At 38.8% G+C, this 18,963-nt stretch overlaps 1 protein-coding gene across 1 annotated transcript in view; it reads left to right on the forward strand.

The window, feature by feature from the left end:
* Positions 1 to 18,591, forward strand: part of LOC131429537 (cell adhesion molecule 2-like) — a 60,539-nt gene extending 41,948 nt beyond the window's left edge. The window contains 4 exon segments of the mRNA XM_058593723.1: positions 12,989 to 13,122; positions 13,585 to 13,707; positions 18,372 to 18,572; positions 18,574 to 18,591. Coding sequence (XP_058449706.1) covers positions 12,989 to 13,122; positions 13,585 to 13,707; positions 18,372 to 18,572; positions 18,574 to 18,591 — 476 coding nt within the window.
* Positions 18,592 to 18,963: the final 372 nt, after the last annotated feature.

The raw sequence follows: 18,963 nt of genomic DNA on the forward strand, positions 1-18,963 counted from the left end.
AATGGATTCTGAATCAATTCCAACTCCAGTGCAACAACCGATTCCGAATGAACCGGTTCGCCTACAACCGGTTGATTCGGAAATCATTCGGAATTGAGTGAGAAGATGCGGACTGAATTGTCAATTCGTCTTCTTCTTCTTCTTTCCTGATTTTGCACGTTTTCGTGCTGATTTTCAGTTTATTTTTAAACGAAAACATTATATAACTGAATATACAAATTTAAATCTTCATGTTTTTCGGATATACAGAACTAGTAAATAACCAGTTCTTCTTAGAATCCCAACATAAACTATTGAAATTCGCTGGAAATTAACAAAACGGCCTACCTTAGTCAGCACCATCCATTCCTCTAGCTGGAGTGTAGTGAAATGGCTTAAGTCGCTTAAATTTCACACTAACACATTCATCAAATGAGCGAATATTCAATGACATTTATAATGTCACTGTCAATCAGGTTGATCGAGCAGCCAACTCAGGCGAAAATTCTAGCACTGAACCGATCGAGCACTAAAAAATCATGCAGTCGAGTAAGAATTCATTGCTCATTCCGTCATTTCGATAATGTGGGTACTTTTCAAATCCGTACCGAAAATACAAATTATATAGCGATTTGAAAGGATAAAGACTGTCCCAGAAAGTATGGACGCAACCAAAAACCGCTTCCATTTCGCAATGGTTCAGAATCTGTCAATTTTAATGGCTGCGTATTGTTGTTTACACTCTTCTCTAACCACTTGAGCAGTTGTTTATTCGTTTTCATTAGTTTGTTTCGAAATGCGTGGACTTTCAGCAGAACAACGTCGAAAAATAGTGTACAAATGGAGCACAGAACGCGGACTGTCACTGAGAAAGATAGCAAAAATGGAAAGTGTAAGTGAAAAAACCGTGCGAAATGCAATCAGAAAGTTCGGTGAGGATAACACCTTTGAGGATAAACCGAAAACGTCGAAAAAAAGGTCCTTCTAACCCTTAGCTGGATATACGTATACTGAAGGCGTTCGAGCAAAAGAAGGAGGTTTCAGTTCGGGATGTGGCCAAAAAGTGGGCACTTCGAAGTCAAATGTTCTTCGTGCTAAAGAACGTTTGAATCTTCGAACCTATAAGAAGCAGAAACAACCAAAACGTAGTCCGAAACAAGAAGCATCGATCAGTCCGAGGGTTCGAAAGCTGTACAATACGATTCTTGTTGGAAATTTGAACTGCATAATCATGGACGACGAAACCTACGTGAAACTCGATTACAAATCCTTGCCGGGACCAGAATATTATACGGTGCGAGAAGGACAAGTGTTAAACCAGTCCGAGACATCGATTGAAGCCGAAAAAATGGGTAAGAAAGCTATTTTTTTTTTTTTTTATTCAATAATATAACTATTTTTTTTAGGCACACTGCTTTAGCTCTAAGGTGCCAAGGACTTTTTCTAATTTTATTAACGACTAACTTAAAACTAGGATAGTATGATTGGATAATGTTGTATTGGGGTCGCAGTGGTCGACTTTGGCAGATCCAACCTTCAGCTAGCGATCGGCACCGGCCGGTGGGTGGAATATATCATGAGTCTTCCAGATGACGTTGGCCGCATCCCTCGGTCTGTGTGGGTCCGCGGGAAACACCCCCAGGCTACGAATACCCGGCGGGTGGCCCGCATGACTAGAGCGACCTTCCGTGGGCGATGATGGTGATGTAAATATAACGAAAAAATATAGAGAAGTAAATATTGCGGAAAACGAAGTAAAATGGGGATATGGGAACGAAATGACTAAGAACGACAGAGATCTAATTAGTTGACATCGAGATGGAGAAGAGACGGGGAGGGGGGAAGCGAAAAGGTTAGTGACAGCAAAAAGATCTTGTTAGTTCCGATGAAGATGGTGGACAGATGAGGAATCGGGATAATCGGCGGAAGTTAGTGTCGAGCCTGCAGGTGAAAATAATTCTTAGCCACAGTTGAAATAACGTCGATAAATAGGAGGAACTTTCTAAGCAAGATGTAACAGATTACACTTGTATATTAATGTGTTTGAGGAACTGGTATATCAGAAGCATATATGAACTATCCCGACTCGCCAACACATCCCGAACCGGAACCTCAGTCGGTCTACCTCGGGCCCTGAGGGATTCCAATAGCTCCGATCTGGCGTCGCGATACTCTACGCACGACCACACGACATGCTCGATGTCCTGATAACCGTCGCCACAGGTGCAGAGCCCGTTCTCCACGATCCCGATACGCCGGAGATGTGCGTTGAATGTATAGTGATTTGACATGAGTCGTGACATAACGCGAATGAAATCACGACTCACGTTCATCCCCTTGAACCAAGGTTTCGTCGATACCTTAGGGATAATGGAGTGTAGCCATCGTCCCAGTTCGTCATTCGTCCATGAAGTTTGCCAACTTTCGAGAGTTTTCTGACGAGAAATACTGAAAAATTCATTGAAGCAGATTGGTCTTTCATAAATGTCACCTTGTAATGCGCCCACCTTAGCCAATGAGTCTGCCTTTTCATTGCCCGGAATGGAACAATGCGAAGGGACCCAGACTAACGATATTGAATAAGACCGTTCAGATAAAGTTCGCAAGTGTTCCCGTATTTTCCCCAGGAAATATGGGGGATACTTTCCTGGCTTCATTGCCCGGAGAGCTTCTATTGAACTGAGACTGTCCGTGACAATGACGTAATGGTCTTTGGGCAATGTTTCAATGATCTCGAGGGTGTACTGAATAGCAGCTAATTCTGCGACGTAAACTGAAGCCGGATCACTGAGTTTGTAAGAAGCGGTGATGTTTTGATTGAAGATGCCGAAGCCTGTGGACCTGTCGATGTTTGATCCATCAGTGTAAAACACCTTTTCACAGTTGACTGTTCTAAATTTATTATAAAATATATTAGGGGCCACTCGAGGGCGTACGTGTTCCGGAATTCCACGAATCTCTTCTCTCATGGATGTGTCGAAAAACACAGTAGAATCAGAAGTATCCAAGAAATGAGCACGGTTGGGAGCAAACGAAGAAGGATTAATATTCTGAGCCATGTAATCAAAATACAAGGACATAAAACGGGTTTGAGAATTAAGCTCAACTAACCTTTCGAAGTTTTCAATCACCAGAGGATTCAAAATGTCGCATCGAATGAGCAAACGATATGAGAGATCCCAGAACCGGTTTTTCAACGGTAAGACGCCCGTCAACACTTCAAGACTCATCGTATGAGTTGATTGCATGCAACCCAAGGCAATACGCAAACAACGATACTGAATTCTTTCCAGCTTAATGAAATGGGTGTTCGCGGCGGATCGGAAGCAGAAGCATCCATATTCCATAACGGACAATATCGTTGTTTGGTACAATCTGATCAGGTCTCCTGGGTGGGCACCCCACAAAGTTCCGGTTATTGTACGAAGAAAATTGATTCTCTGCTGGCATTTTTGTTTCAGATACCTAATGTGACATCCCCAGGTGCCTTTGGAGTCGAACCAGACCCCGAGATATTTGAATGTGAAGACCTGAGCTATGTTTTCACCCCCTAGTTGAAGCTGTAGTTGTGCTGGTTCTCGCTTCCTTGAAAATACAACCACCTCAGTTTTCTCCGTAGAGAACTCGATACCCATTTGAAGAGCCCATGTGGATAAGTTGGCAAGAGTATCTTGTAACGGCCCTTGCAGATCGCCAGCTTTGGGTCCTATAATGGACACAACGCTGTCGTCGGCAAGTTGTCTCAGCGTGCAAGATGTGTTGATACATTTATCGATGTCGTTTACGTAAAAATTGTATAAAAGGGGGCTTAAGCATGAGCCCTGAGGAAGACCCATGTAACTGAATCGTATTGTCGACAAATCACCATGCGCGAAATACATGTATTTTTCGGACAATAGATTGTACAAAAAGTTATTCAAAATTGGTGAAAGACCATGCTGATGCAACTTCTCAGATAGGATATTTATAGAAACTGAGTCAAAAGCCCCCTTGATGTCTAGGAAAACTGACGCCATTTGTTCCTTACGAGCAAATGCCATTTGAATTTCGGTTGAGAGCAACGCAAGACAATCGTTCGTTCCTTTGCCCCTGCGGAAACCAAATTGTGTATCTGAAAGTAAGCCATTAGTCTCGACCCAATTGTCTAGACGAAACAGAATCATTTTTTCGAACAATTTCCGGATACAGGAAAGCATAGCAATCGGCCGATACGAATTGTGATCGGAGGCTGGTTTTCCTGGTTTTTGAATGGATATCACTTTCACTTGTCTCCAGTCATGTGGAACAATGTTGTCCTCAAGGAACTTATTGAATAAACTCAGCAAGCGCCTTTTGGCGGGGTCAGGCAGATTTTTCAACAAATTGAATTTTATTCTGTCTAATCCCGGGGCTTTATTGTTACATGACAAGAGCGCAAGTGAGAGCTCTACCATCGAAAACGGTGTTTCGTTTGTATTTGGTGTCGCGGCGCGGGTGATCTTCTGTTCCGGAACAGAGTCTGGACATACTTTTTTAGCGAAATCGAATATCCAGCGGTTAGAATATTCCTCGCTTTCATTCGTTGTGTTATGATTGCGCATTCGTCGGGCTGTGTTCCAAAGAGTGCTCATAGATGTTTCTTTTGTTAGGCCGTCTACGAACCGACGCCAGTAACCGCGTTTCTTAGCTCTAATCAAGTTCTTAATTTTAACGTCTAACGCCGCGTAATTCCGGTAATTATCAGGTGTTCCATTTTTTCTGAATATTTTATACGCGGAGGCTCTCTCCGCGTTTAAATTTGTGCACTCTTTGTCCCACCACGGGTTGGGAGGACGGATGTTAGTTTTTGCGCCGGGTACACGTTTCGTCTGAGCTTGAGTCGCGGTGTCGAGAATCAAGCCAGCCAAAAACGTGTACTCTTCCTCCGGAGGAAGTTGTTGTGTTCTTTCAAGTTTCTCAGATATCGCGGTCGCATAGCTATTCCAATCAATATTTCGTGTGAGGTCATAGGAAACATTGATTGTCTTCGATGGTTTTGAGCCGCTGGTGATTGATATTACGATCGGTAGATGATCGCTACCGTGGGGATCAGGAATTACCTCCCACGTGCAATCCAACCGTAGCGATGTCGAGCAAAGTGATAAATCCAGCGCACTTGGTCTTGCTGGTGGTGCAGGAATCCGTGTCATTTCTCCCGTATTCAAGATTGTCATATTGAAGTTGTCGCAGATATCATGGATCATAGTTGATCTGTTATCGTCGTGAAGACAGCCCCATCCCGTACCGTGTGAGTTAAAGTCTCCTAAAACCAACGTCGGTGCGGGAAGGAGCTCAATGATATCACTGAGCCACCGATGCCCAACCGAGGCTCTTGGGGGAATATAGATTGAAGCAATGCAAAGATCCTTGCCTTTGATTGTAACATGACATGCGACAGTTTCAATACCTGATATCGAGGGGAGGTTAATTCGATAAAAAGAATAGCACTTTTTGATCCCCAAAAGTACTCCTCCGTAGGGATCATCTCGATCCAGGCGAATAATGTTAAAATCGTGGAAGTTTAAGGATATTTCAGAAGTTAGCCAAGTTTCGCACAATGCAAATGCGTCACATTTCAGATTATTTACTAGAAATTTAAGGGAATCTATTTTTGGGATAATACTTCTGCAATTCCACTGTAAAACAGTGATTAGATCCGTGACCTCGATGGATGATTTAGCCATCGAAGGATACAATCGCTGAGAGAAGGGGCCAATTTGCAGTCAACTGCTTTAAATATGTTTTTACTGTTGGCATGAAAGCAATTAAAATGCTTTTAAGAGGGTCAGAAATATTAAAAGTTGTAAAAATCCAGTCCACAACATCAGAGAACTTGATAAGTCCAGCACCTAGTTGGTTCTCTGATAGATTTTCAGGGACGTTTGGGGATTTTGTTGTCCCGGGAAGTGGTGGGAATTCCATCTCGGAACTGAGTTTTCCGAGACCAGGAGCCTTTTGCTTCGGTGGTTTGTCCCGATTCCCGTTAGCTGTAACTTTTCGAAGCCCTTCGGAAGACACCTTCGAGCCCTTACTAGGTAGCTTATGAGAGGATTTATTCATTCTTTTCCTACAGCTATGAGGGACCGCCGATGATGGACCTTCCAAAGGGTCGTCAGAATCGCTCTCGTCAGTTGACAAGCAGGCATATGGGTTCGTTGTCAGTTTAGGAGGGGTGGCACTCTTAAGCATCTCGGCAAAGGAACGCTTGGAGTGTTCCTTCAGGGAACGCTTCATCCGATCTCCTCGCAGCTTATACGCAGGACATGCCATTAGGTCATGCGGACCCTCCTTGCAGTAGAGACACTTTTCAGCATCCTTACCGCAAGAGCCATCCGCATGAGCCTCCCCACAGTTAGCACACCGGGGCTTATTGCAGCAATGAGAAGCTGTATGCCCCAATTGTTTGCAATTGGTACAATTCATTACTCGAGGTACAAAAAGACGAACAGGCAGACGAACCCGGTCCAAGAGGATGTTGTTGGGCAAAGCAGAGCCGGCGAAGGTCACACGATAAGAGTCAGATTGGGGATAAGACTTTGTTCCATCCCCGGCGATCGATACTGAATGCAATCGCTTGCAGTCCAGTATCTTGACGTTCTTAAGTGAGGGGTCCTTAAAACAGCCCTCTCCGTACTTAAGAACGTCCTCGCAAGTCAAACTCGAATCGGTGACCACACCGTCGATTTCTACTTCGCGAGCTGGCACGTAGACGCGGTACTCCCGCGTAAAATGGTCATTTTGAACGAGCTCATTTGCCTGCTTTGAGCTGGTGAACAGAACCCTGAGCTTATCTGGTCGTATTTTATCAATACTTTTTATAGTATTGTATCGCGAGGACAGATCCCGCGATATTTTCAAAACATTCAATTTTTTTTCTTTAGCCTTGGTCCGGAAATAAACCGAGTAAGGCCCGGCCGAGAGTGCAAGCCCATCGGGATAACTCTTTATGCGAGACTTATTGCTGCCAACAGAAGTCTCCATCTGATCATCGAGAACGGAGGGGTCGGGAGTCAAATTTGACATGTCGCGGAGCTACCTCCGCGCAGAAATAAATGATTCGAAGGGGGGGGGGGGGGGGGGGGGTAATGAACGGTCGAATGAAGAAGAAAAAAAAATATACAAAATAATAGTACTTAACTTTTAATCCAACGGGGGCCACCAAGGCCAAGCCCTCGTCGATCGGCGTATCGCCGCTTCGAGGGTGTGCAAAAAACCTCCGAGAGGAAAAAGCACACTCACTTATAATCCGCACAGTATAATCACAATGGCCACTGAAATCTGGCCTTGATCGATCAAACAATCACCGGCTAACGGTACTGTTTCGATCGTCCGCTCACAACAATGCACTGCTTAAGTGTATAATGTACAAAAAACCTCTCACAGAAAAAAGCACTATTGTCTATTACACAATAGCGATATAATCTAGTTTTGATCGTCCGGTCACGTTATCACACACGGCACTGGTTTTTTTCGCAGTAAACACAAAGCACGTCCGTTCGCTCGGAAGGTTGAAACGCTAGTGGTAAGAAAGCTATGGTCTGGCAAGCAATTTGTAGCTGCGGTAAGATTTCGGAACCCTTCATCACCACTGCTTCAATGAACAGCGAAATATACATCAAGGAATGTTTACAAAAACGACCCATGATTCGAAGCCACAAGGGTCCTGTTGTCTTCTGGCCAGGTCTTGCCACTACTCGAAATCAACGGTAGAATGGTATACTACCAAAAATGTCACTTTCGTCCCAAAAGACATGAATCCACCAAATTGCCCACAACTTCGACCAATTGAGGAATTTCGGGACACACACAGAGTATATAAAAGTTTTTTTTCCTTGACTTTGAAGATTTGTTTCGAGTCTCCATGGGTAACAGAACCAAAAAACAAAAGTTTTTACTTATATGACGGACGTATTGAAGCTAATTGATTTGTCCACGTGTTGCATATCACTAAAGATGCCAGTTAACACAATAAATTTAGCTAGCAAAAACAAAAAGATCGCACCAATTTTCAAAAATCTGTAAATTCTGCAAACAATATAAATTTCAAAAGTCTGTATAAAAAGTCTTCAGACGAAAAAAAGATTGCAAGTTTGTAGATCGGTTTCACTTCATAAATATTCAATCCATCGATTGATGCGTCTTTGACTCATCAGTGCGTAGCAGTTTATGTTGAACTGCTCGCGCGGCCTGACGGCTGACCCTAGGCAGACGAAAGTCAATGCTATTTGCAAAACACTTTTGCTACTACACCAAAGTGTAATGTATAAACTGATGTCTCGGGACGAAACAAGTTTCGGCTTGCTAACCGTACAGATTGTGGTTACTTCGAAGGGGAGAAAAAAAAAATTGAACACAGACCCGTTTTGACTTGATTTTATGTTTTGTCTTTAACTCATCAGTGCGTATCAGTTTATGTTGACCAGACGTAAGTGGAGCGGTTTATGTTGAGCCGTCAGGTCGCGCGAACAGTTCAACATAAACGTAAACAGCTACGCATTGATGATCAAAGACGAAACTTAAAATCAAGGCTGTTGTTATATTTTTCCTGATCTTACAAAAATGTACCTGTTCGTTGTTACAGGTACCCATGTTTGTATATAAAACAATCTGGTACTGCGAGTATACAAGCTAGTGAAAAACAGGCAAGTGATAATCGAGTGAAAACAAGAGATAGCTCAGAATTGTAAAATGAAGTACAAAATTTTTTTCTAAAAGGAATTCCAATGTTGCAAATATTCTTCGTGTAACTAATTCATTTACGCTTCCTCACTGTGATCATACTGCCTTCGAATATGCCAGTCTCGAACAACGTTGAACTATTCACTGCACGAAAGAGAGAAGGGTGCAAAAGAATAAGCAATAATCGTAGAGAACCCGAATATACTAATACATTCTTCGCTGCTGGTATACATCGTGCATGTTCGTTTTATACATTCGTTTGTCATTCGTTCATTTATTTTATTCTTCGAATTGGTTCGAATACCGTCACTGCGATGATTGTTGGTTTCCATTCTTCGCGAAGAATTCTTCATCTAATAAATTCATCATATCTTGTTGGGTAGCAGCAATGGGAGAGTGCTGGAATATGGTTCATCACATACACATAAGACTATGGCAATAGTGCGGGGGGAAACATCTTAATTTGCTTGTTTCAAAGACAGCACGAACGACCATCGCGAATTAGGTTTGGCGATGATCGTTGTATGAATATTCGTTCCATATTCGCGTTAAGTCATTCGGGGATATGTCCAATGCGAATAACAACTGCAAGGAATAGATATTCGTGCGAGTAACGAAGCAGCGTCGGCTTTGTTCGCGCCCGAATATACGGATAAGTCCGAATACCAGAACGATTATCGAACAAAGGCGAAGGGAAGCGAGCGATGATCATTGACATTCGTTGTATTTTTGATATTCGAGCAACATTGAGGAATTCCAAAAATCGTCGAAATCTTCTAAACAAAAATTCAAAATTTGCGATTCTATCGTAGTTGTATGAACTAATCGAGCAGCTCAATGAAATACGACAGGGGCTGAACAATTTTAACTATTAACTGTACTGCCTAAGTCATGGATAGCCGAGAAAATAAAGAAAACATTTAACACGACGGTATATACGGCAACTGAATGAGAGCGGTGTGTATTCTACTATTAAATCGAGGGATGCCAGTGGACTAGATGAAAATATTAAGGGCACCGTTATGCAATTTGGTCTGTTCATATTGTTGGAATCATATCTCTATGGTCGATTCACTTTCGTCAGATTTGGTACCGCACATTTAACTCTCCATCTGACTGATGGGTCCAGCCAGACCTTTTTCGTTTTTACCATCAATTTTACATATTTATAGTTTATCTATCGACTTGAGGATTAATCTATGCAATTTGCACAATAGACAGTGTCCTCGAAAAGGACGGAAAACGGCTGGTTTGAAATATTATCCTCGGTCTGACTAATGGTATCTGGCTGGACCCCATACATTTTGTGTAGAAACATATGATATAATATATGTTTATGATTTTATCAAATGTTTTTGTTGTATTTCTCCATTCTAACCTCCATTTAAGTTCACATCGTATATATACAAGTGTTCATTCATAAACATATAAGCGTACGTTTGTCTTTATTCTTGCTTTTGCGTTCTTTCTATTCTATTATTAGTATTCTTTGCCCATTCACTGCTGAACATACTCCGGTAACTAATAAGCACATACTAATGCCGCATATGACAGCAAATAATCGCTAATTAGCATTTCAACACTTGAGACTGAATTATGTGATGTGCATTCTGAAAGCTGAATTCTGATTGATTTACAACATATGAGCTTCCAGATTGTAGCTATAAGCATTTTTGGTGCTTATAAAAGGCTATTTTAAGGCCATTATTAGTGCTTACAGGTTACCTGGGTAGTATGTAAACGAACACTTTTATTGAGGAAATGGTACGGAAACACACATGTGCGTTCATGTTTTCATATTATTTAATGAGTGAGGAAGCACAGTTTTTAAACAATATAGGGTCAAGAGCCATTATTCAACGTTACTTAATAACAGACATCAAAAATAGCAAACAAACCATCGGCGGCGATTGTCGTGAGAAGCAATCTCTATTTATTAACGGAAGCGGAAGTTTGTAAAAAAAATTTTTGAAATAAATATTATTATAAATACTTCTTAAACGCACTTGATATATTGGTAACTGAAGGTTCTTACTTCCAAAAATTACCAGAATAAAATTTTTAACACCATTTAATTCCAAAAAAAATAGAAATTTTACTCTAGTGAAATTATTCTCAAATGCTCAAATGCTGATAAATTAATTCCTAAAATTAGCTTTAGCATTCGAAATAGTGTTTCGCAATTTTTTGGCTATTTTTCAAGTTTATATCTGTTGATAGGAGAGTTATAAAATTGCAATTTTTGATGTTATCATGATCGGTCGAGTCTCAGACACTAGACTGCAATTTTTTATCAACATCTTGGATGTGATGGCACTGGCAGCTCATTGTATTTGCAGAGAACTCGACGATGCAACAAAAATAATGCACGACGCACTTTTCTCCATTCTTTGTCTGGAACTCTAGTTTTGCCGAACATTGAAAACCGAATGAATAATGTTTATATAATCAAACATTTTGTCGTTTGTTCGTCTATTGAAACTTTTTTCAGTAAACCAATCGACATTCCATTGATTGTTGTGGCTAATCGTACAAGCATCGGTGCCGAAACACTTATATGCAAAAGAGACTGAAGATATGTTTACATGAAGCAGAAAAAATTCACCGAAAAACTCGTTTTTATTGCTTCAAATTATTCTTCTCCAATTTGCTAACAGCATTCAAAGGTTCAATACATATGTTTTGTTTGCATAAATACTACAACGACAAAGTCACAAAAATGTTCAGATCATATTTCATGAAAAATCTGTATTCCCATTTTTCCGTGTAATATCTTCACTTTTACAAGATTTCAGAAAATCATATGCCATGACAAGTAAGAAATGTAAGAAACGAAATATACCTGGTTTGTATAGAAATGAACCTGAATAAACTTCTAATTTACACCGAAATGCGTAAAAATACACGTAAATGAATAGGAGGGTCAGACCGAAGGTATAAAAATATCTGTCAGACAGAGGGTTAAATACGCTCGAAATGCCTAACGGTGTTCCTCAAGGAAGTCACATAGGACCGCTAATATTTGTTTTATTCATCAACAAACTTTGTACTTGCATAAAATGTGGAAAATTGCCTTATGCAGATCTTTCGCTCTATTACTTCAAACCTTGACTCTGTAGTACTTCAAGAAGATATAGCAAGTATAAAACAATGGTGTTTGTTGTATGGTATGCTACTTAATACAAGTAAATGTAAAAGTACGGAAATCTTCTGATGATCGCTAGTTTGCGCTATTTTGAGGGCATATTATTAAAATAGTAGACTCTATTCTTGACTTAGATGTGATATTCGCCACCAAACTTCACGACCCATATTTCATCTACGACGGCTAAATCATTTACATTTCTGAAAAGAAATACCGCTGAATTAATGACTTCTACACACTAAAAATTCTCTGCTGCGCCTAAAATTTGAAGTATTTTAGAATATGCTCGTCCAAAGCTACCGATTGGAATGCATTCAAATGAAAGCTTTTATGATTCCATACAAAACTCCTGAATTTTCCGGTTCCGGAGCTATGGGGTAAAATGTGTAAAAGAGAAAAATAGGTTTACTTACTTTTCTCAGTGATGGCTACACCGATTTTTACAAACTTAGATTCAAATGAATGGGTCTTATTGTCCTTTACAAAACTTCTGAATTTCATCTGGATCCAACTTACGGTTCCGGTTATAGGGTAGTGTGAAAATTTGTGCCATCACCTAAAGGGGCGGAACAAAACATGTAAAAAAAAACTTCTAAGCTGGCCTCAAAACAACTCCATTCGTTTTTTCATTATCAATACACAGCCAAACAAACTGATCTCTTTGCCCAACTGGATCTCACTCACCTTTCACATGGACGGTTTGACGGATTTCCACAAGTTCATGTTCAAATGAAAAGTCCTGTGGTCCCATACGGAATTCCTGAATTTCATCCGGATCTGACTACCGGTTCCGGAATTATAGGGCAGAGTTTGTTAACAATTGTATACAATTACTTAAAAGAACGAAACAAAATACGTAGAAATTTTTAATTAGGCCTCAAAACAACTCCAATCGGTAGTCATTGTCAGTACACGGCTAAACTAACCGATTTCGATTATTCTTTCAGGAATCTAAGAAAATTGTTTTGAAGAATACCTCTGTATTTTAGATGATACTATGATTGATATGAGAAAGGCAACATTACACCACTAGGTTGATAGAAGCAGGTTTTTCATTACTTTTCACTACTTTTTCTAATGATGCATCAGCCCCTTTAGATACTTGCTTTGTATTCCGACCGGAATCTAACTGTGTAACATTTGTCTTATTATTTACTCATGTTCTAGATGTCCCAACCACCAAACCTCACATTACAGGCATCAGACCGCACTACCGAGTAGGGGACCTACTGGCAGGTAATTGCACATCCCACAACTCGAAACCGGCGGCCAATCTAACCTGGTTCGTGAATAGCAACGAGGTAAGTTCAATCACATGTACCAGCGATACAGACACGAACAGTCAGTCGCTTCCAGAGGAAATGAGATTCAATCGGTGAACTAGGAAAATCCAATCCAATGTCATTTGAATAGTGACTAACGTGGTTTCTAGTGTAAGGCTGCTCTAAGATCCAAAAAAATGTAATATCGTTGAGATATTCCGAAATTTGTGCATGCTACCAAAGAAATTTCTAGAAAAAGTGTTAACGCAGAATCCACCAACACGAAAACGTATGAAAAAAACACTGAACTTTCCTTTTTAGTACGCACTTTAATTTTCCTGGTATAATCTAATAATATTACTTTGTCGAAAATGTGTTCATGAATTTCCAACCCAATACTTTTTCCACATGATTAGTATGCAACACAAGGCTAAAATTTACATGAAATCAGCAAAATATGATTGATTTACATCAAGCTAATATAGCATTAAAATATTATAGGTCAACCAAAAGCAAACAGTACCATATCATGTTTGGAAAAATACGGAAACAGGATTGGAAACATCAACACTCGGACTGCATTTCCATATAAACCATCACCACACGGGACGTGGTAAACTGAAAGTAAGTATGTTATACATTATTTTCTGAGCTTTCTCAATACTTTTCCTAGTATTCCTCAATTTCTAGTGTCTATTTTTGGATTATAGTAACATAGTAACGTGATAAAGGGTAGTACTGCAATCAAAATGTGGTCATCTTCAAATTTACACATTTTTTTTGCCTTGCTCATATATGACGTAAAGGCTTGCACAGCTCGAAAAAGTCTTGTGATTTTACATCTTCTAAGATGCACATAAATGGAGCATCGCATTTCACACATATTTATATTCAAGAACATGTAAAATTGTGTGATTCGAAAATTGCAGGAGTTTGAAATCGAATGAAATAAAAAAACAAAAGATCAATAGCAACAGCGCGACTTGAACCGAGAAACGTTAGATCACAAAGCAAGTCAGTAAATCGACTAAACCACAGAAGCCCATATCCGCTTGATGAATAATTGAACCATATAAATTACATTCGGAGCCTCATTCCTTTGGCTTCTCCAATATATGTTTCCACTCAGTCATTGCAAAAGCTGAACTTTTTTTTTTTTTTTTTTTTAAATAACTATTTATTGGAATATGAGTTAAAATTAAATTATTAAGATTTAAATTGGGTGTTCAGCCACAAGTGGTGACTTTTCAGCCCTGTTATATATATATGATTTGGTTATTACCATGAAGACATCATTTGCTTCCGCAATTCTGAGATTTTTGTGTAGGGAAAATTCTAAACCTACTTGTATTGTGTAATGGGGAAAAGGAACTTATATACTAACTTACTAACTAATACAGAGAGCGAATCGATTCAATTGAAGATTGCATCGATTTTTGTCGGAATTTGCTTATAATATTATGTGACATTACATCTAATGGTTCTATATTTGTGAGTCTGTGTAACTCATTTGTACTAAACCAGGGAGGACGCTTCAAAATCATTTTCAGAATTTTATTCAAAAGCTGGACTTAGTTATGGCAACTTTACGTCAAACCAGCTAAAATTGATAAAATGTTATAGTAGTTTTTTTTGTGGATTTACTTACTCAGTGAAGGAAAACGCATAATGCTGTAGGAATATTTTAATGGTTCTTGAAAGAACCAATTTGCGGATTTTATCTGATGTTTACCACTATTGAGTACGTTTTGCCATCATTTATTTGTCTATACCAGAACCAAAATTCTGGACCAGGATTCAGAAACTGAAACTGAATTGATGAACTAAACTAGAAATATGGAACGGTCTCAAAATTTAGTAGCAAAATTCTGGTTCGGAATCCAGATCAATAATTAAGTTTATGATTTTAGTTCTAGAATTATGAAACTGATTTTATTTTAAAAATCCAGAAATTCAATAACTGACTTTCGAATCTGAATAAAGAAACCGAATTCAGTTTTAAAATCTAGTTTCAGAATTCTAATTCTGAAACTGAATTCAGGAATTATTATGGTTCAGAAGTCAGCTTTCAGGTTCGGATTAACTTTTAGTTCCACAATAAAGATCTAAAATTCATATCCCGAATTTTATTCCAGAATGCTGAAATTGAAATCCTAAATACGAATTCTGTATTCAAATTCCGAACGAAAATCTAGAATCCAGGATTAGGATTCAATTCCAGAGTCACAGTTGACATTAAACTATGTTAAATTCTGAAATAAAATCCTAAACCTGACATTAAGTTCAGAATTCAGGTTCTGAATTCAGTTCCGAAACTCAGAGAGCGTCTAGTTCCGCGTAAAGCACAAGAAGAAACGATCGGTTTTCGGGTTCGCAATTTACTTCTGCTCATGAATACCGTGAATCGCTCTGCATTCTCATAAAAAAACGTGCTTAATCCATCTAGCAGTGAGATGATACCTTTTTCTTTATCAATCCGCATGTGTTTCCCGCATTCTTCGGTGTTTCAGTTTTCATGACATTATTCTAATGTCCGTCGTTTTAAGTGGCAATTTGAGATTTTAATCACTCATTACTCTGTAATGTCGAAATCGGATCGAATTTGAATCTAAAAGAGTAACAATCGATTAAACATTCCATGATATGTCGAAGTAATCTCCACTTTAGAGTTTAGGGTAATTTAAGGTACTTCCAGAGCCGGTATTCAGGAACCAGCATAACCCAAACCGATTCGTATGGCCATATGACGAATAAATTGCAATATTTTTGAGTCCAACTTTAAAGCTTTTCGGTATATTCTATATCGATTTGAATTTTAAAAATTCATCATCCTACAATTCGAGAATCGGAAGTCAGAATTGGATAAAATTGGATTTATTTTAATTTGAACTTTTGTTTCTGAAATTCTATTTGGCTTTTTTGAGAAAACGATAGAGCTTTGAGAAACGATTCGATACTGGAACCGGAATTCGAAATTCGGTGTAGCCGAAGTCAGACAAATTCACCTGAGTAGCTGTATAGTTTACATTTGTTTCAAAATGTTTGAAAATCAATGTAGACATCTTTGAGGAATCGTAGTGCGAATTAAATTTTTGGGTGCCTTCTGAAACGAAAACTGAATACAACTAAAAATGAAATAAGTTTATTTGGTTATCGACTATCCAAATCTGCTAACCCGATAAACCTGATTAATTTATGTGAAATAGACATTTTTATACTAATCACCCTGTATCTCCGAAACCGGAAGTTGGATCTGAAAACAAGATGTTTTATATAATCTTAAACTTTTCATTTGAATCTTAGATCGGTTCAGCCATCTACGAGAAAAATGAGTTACACAGTTTTAATTTCATTTCACATATCATCCTGTAGTTCCGGAACCAGAGGTCAGGTTCAGGAACCTTGTTTGGGAGTATACAGCTTTTCATATGAATCTGAGTTTGTAGAAAACGGTTGAGTCATCTCCGAAAAAATTTGAGTGAAATTATTTGTCACACGCGCATTTGCTGATCTCGACGAACTGATTCGAATGGTATATGGCTGTTATGTTCTTCCAGCATTTATTGCTGTAAGTAGTTCAAATCAATATAATTATAATTATTGTTTTCAACTCGAAAATTTTGCCATCATCTGGTTTACTTATGTTATATTCGAACGATTATGTTGCCAAAAACGAACCGTGCTAAAATCGGTCCGAGGCAAAATATCATGCTGTACACAGTATTTTGGGTACAAATGTATGTAACATTATAAAAAATCGTGTTTTATGTTGCTCCCAAGCACTTCTTTGCCAGACAGCGCTCAAAACTTATACTGCTGGAATAGTGGAAAAAGTCGCATACACGAAAATTTCGATATCTCCGTGAAAAATGAACGGATTTTAACAATCTATGGCTTGTTGGATAGGTATTACCGTGCGGAATCTAAGCCTGAAAATATATTCTGTTTTCAAGGTCAATTGTGACAAATACTGTCAAAAAACTGAAAATGTTGACATAAAACTTTATATAACTCGGTTCAGTCATCTCTGAGATCTCGACCTTTTAGTTGACAACACACACACACACGCGCGCGCGGACCTTTGCTCAGTTCGTTGAGCTGAATTGATTGGTATATGACATTCGGTCCTCTGGGCCTAGGAAAATTTTTCTAAAGTTTGAGCGAATTCTATACCTATTTTTTATATTTATAAAAAAAGGTAAAAATGTTACGCAATCACTGTGAAAACCGACTTCCGAAGTCCGAAGGGTCGAGTATCATATACCATTCGAAAAAAAATGTCTGTTTGTGTATTTTCATAAACTTTACAAGCTCTAATGAAAGGCACTATTGAAACATAGAGTTTTTTTAAATTTCGTATAGATTTGACGAAAATTGAGAAATATTGCACAAAATATGCACTTGCTTTTCTCCGAGATGGCTCAACTTATTTTCTCAACTGTACGGTCAACTGGAAGGTCTTATAACACTGCTACAGAATTCTTGAATTTTGTCCGGATTTGACTTCCGGTTCCAAAATTACAGGGGGTGAATATTTGAAAGTTTATGCCGTCGTTTAGAGTGACAGATAACAATTCTAATTTTCTTAAGTTTTAAGAACATTAGTCTTAAGAAAATTATATCAAAGAAAAGGCGGATAAAATGCTTATTTAGTCGAAGCAAAACCTCGAAAAGCGGCCTAATGATATTTTCAATTTTTTTTTCATACTTTCCAGTAAACGACAACTGCTAAACTTGTATAGCAGAAAGTTCTTACGAAAAGATAGTGTTAGTGATAAAACTTTTGTTTGGAAAAGTCTTGAATGCTTGAGAAAGGAAGGAGGCGTTTTAGTCAGGAGGAGCACTTTATATTACTTTCCCTTACATAACCAGAGTACCGTTTTAATTAAACCAATTTGTTCTGATCAAAAATTCCTTAAATAAACCAGAAACAATGAAACATTTCAGCACATTTAAACGATGTTACGAAAAAATAAATCCATTTCTGTGTAGGTCTAGTGTAGGAAAATGTACCGCAAATAATAATAGCAAAAACACCGTGGTGACTCGACTAGTCAGATAAATATTAATACAATCACCCTACTTTCGTGGTTTCAAGGAGAGATAGATGTTTCCTAAAATGTATTGCGCTCCACCCATCTTCATGTGCTTACGTTCACATGTTAGTAAATGGAGATGCATGGTATATTATGTTTAATAGTAATAGAATCTCTCAAGCACCTTTCCAACAGCACATTTAATTAGCAATAGATAAGACTAACAAAATGTATTTCGTTTCATCAACATAGTTTACGTGCGTTGCCAAGATTTACAACATCTACGAACAGCGAACCGAGAGGTACGTGGAGGATGAACAACCAAACACATTCGCCTCAGTCTCGCCGGTGGGATTGAGCGTGAATTACATCCACTCGCTGTATGATCAATTTCCAGCGTCTTCCTATCATCACCATGACCACAGCGGCGGTGGGGGTGATTTTGACAATCAAAACAGCGATGCCTACATGACGCAATTGCAAGGTAATTTAGAAATGGATTTTCTTATGAATATGAAAATAAAAGGCGTGGGGGAAATTCCAAGAAAAAAGGAGGAAATAGCTTTCTGTTAGATTGATATGGGTTGACCTTTTGCAACAACTGACTGTTAATCGCCCTTGTCATTTCAAGGAAAACAGCTGAAGAAGTTAATAAAAAAATCAGAAATGCAGAGCACAAGCGACCCAATTGAAAAAAAAACAAGAAACATTTTCCGTTAATTACAGTATTTAGTGAGTTCATCGGCATCCACTGACTTTTGTTATAAGCTTCACCTTTTGTTTTTTAATCATCCGTGGCTTGAAATGATACAGAAGCAACCGATCATTTCAGCTCATTTTAGGA

This window comes from Malaya genurostris, chromosome 2 (genome assembly GCF_030247185.1).
Source record: "Malaya genurostris strain Urasoe2022 chromosome 2, Malgen_1.1, whole genome shotgun sequence".
Classification (NCBI taxonomy): Eukaryota; Metazoa; Arthropoda; class Insecta; order Diptera; family Culicidae; genus Malaya; species Malaya genurostris.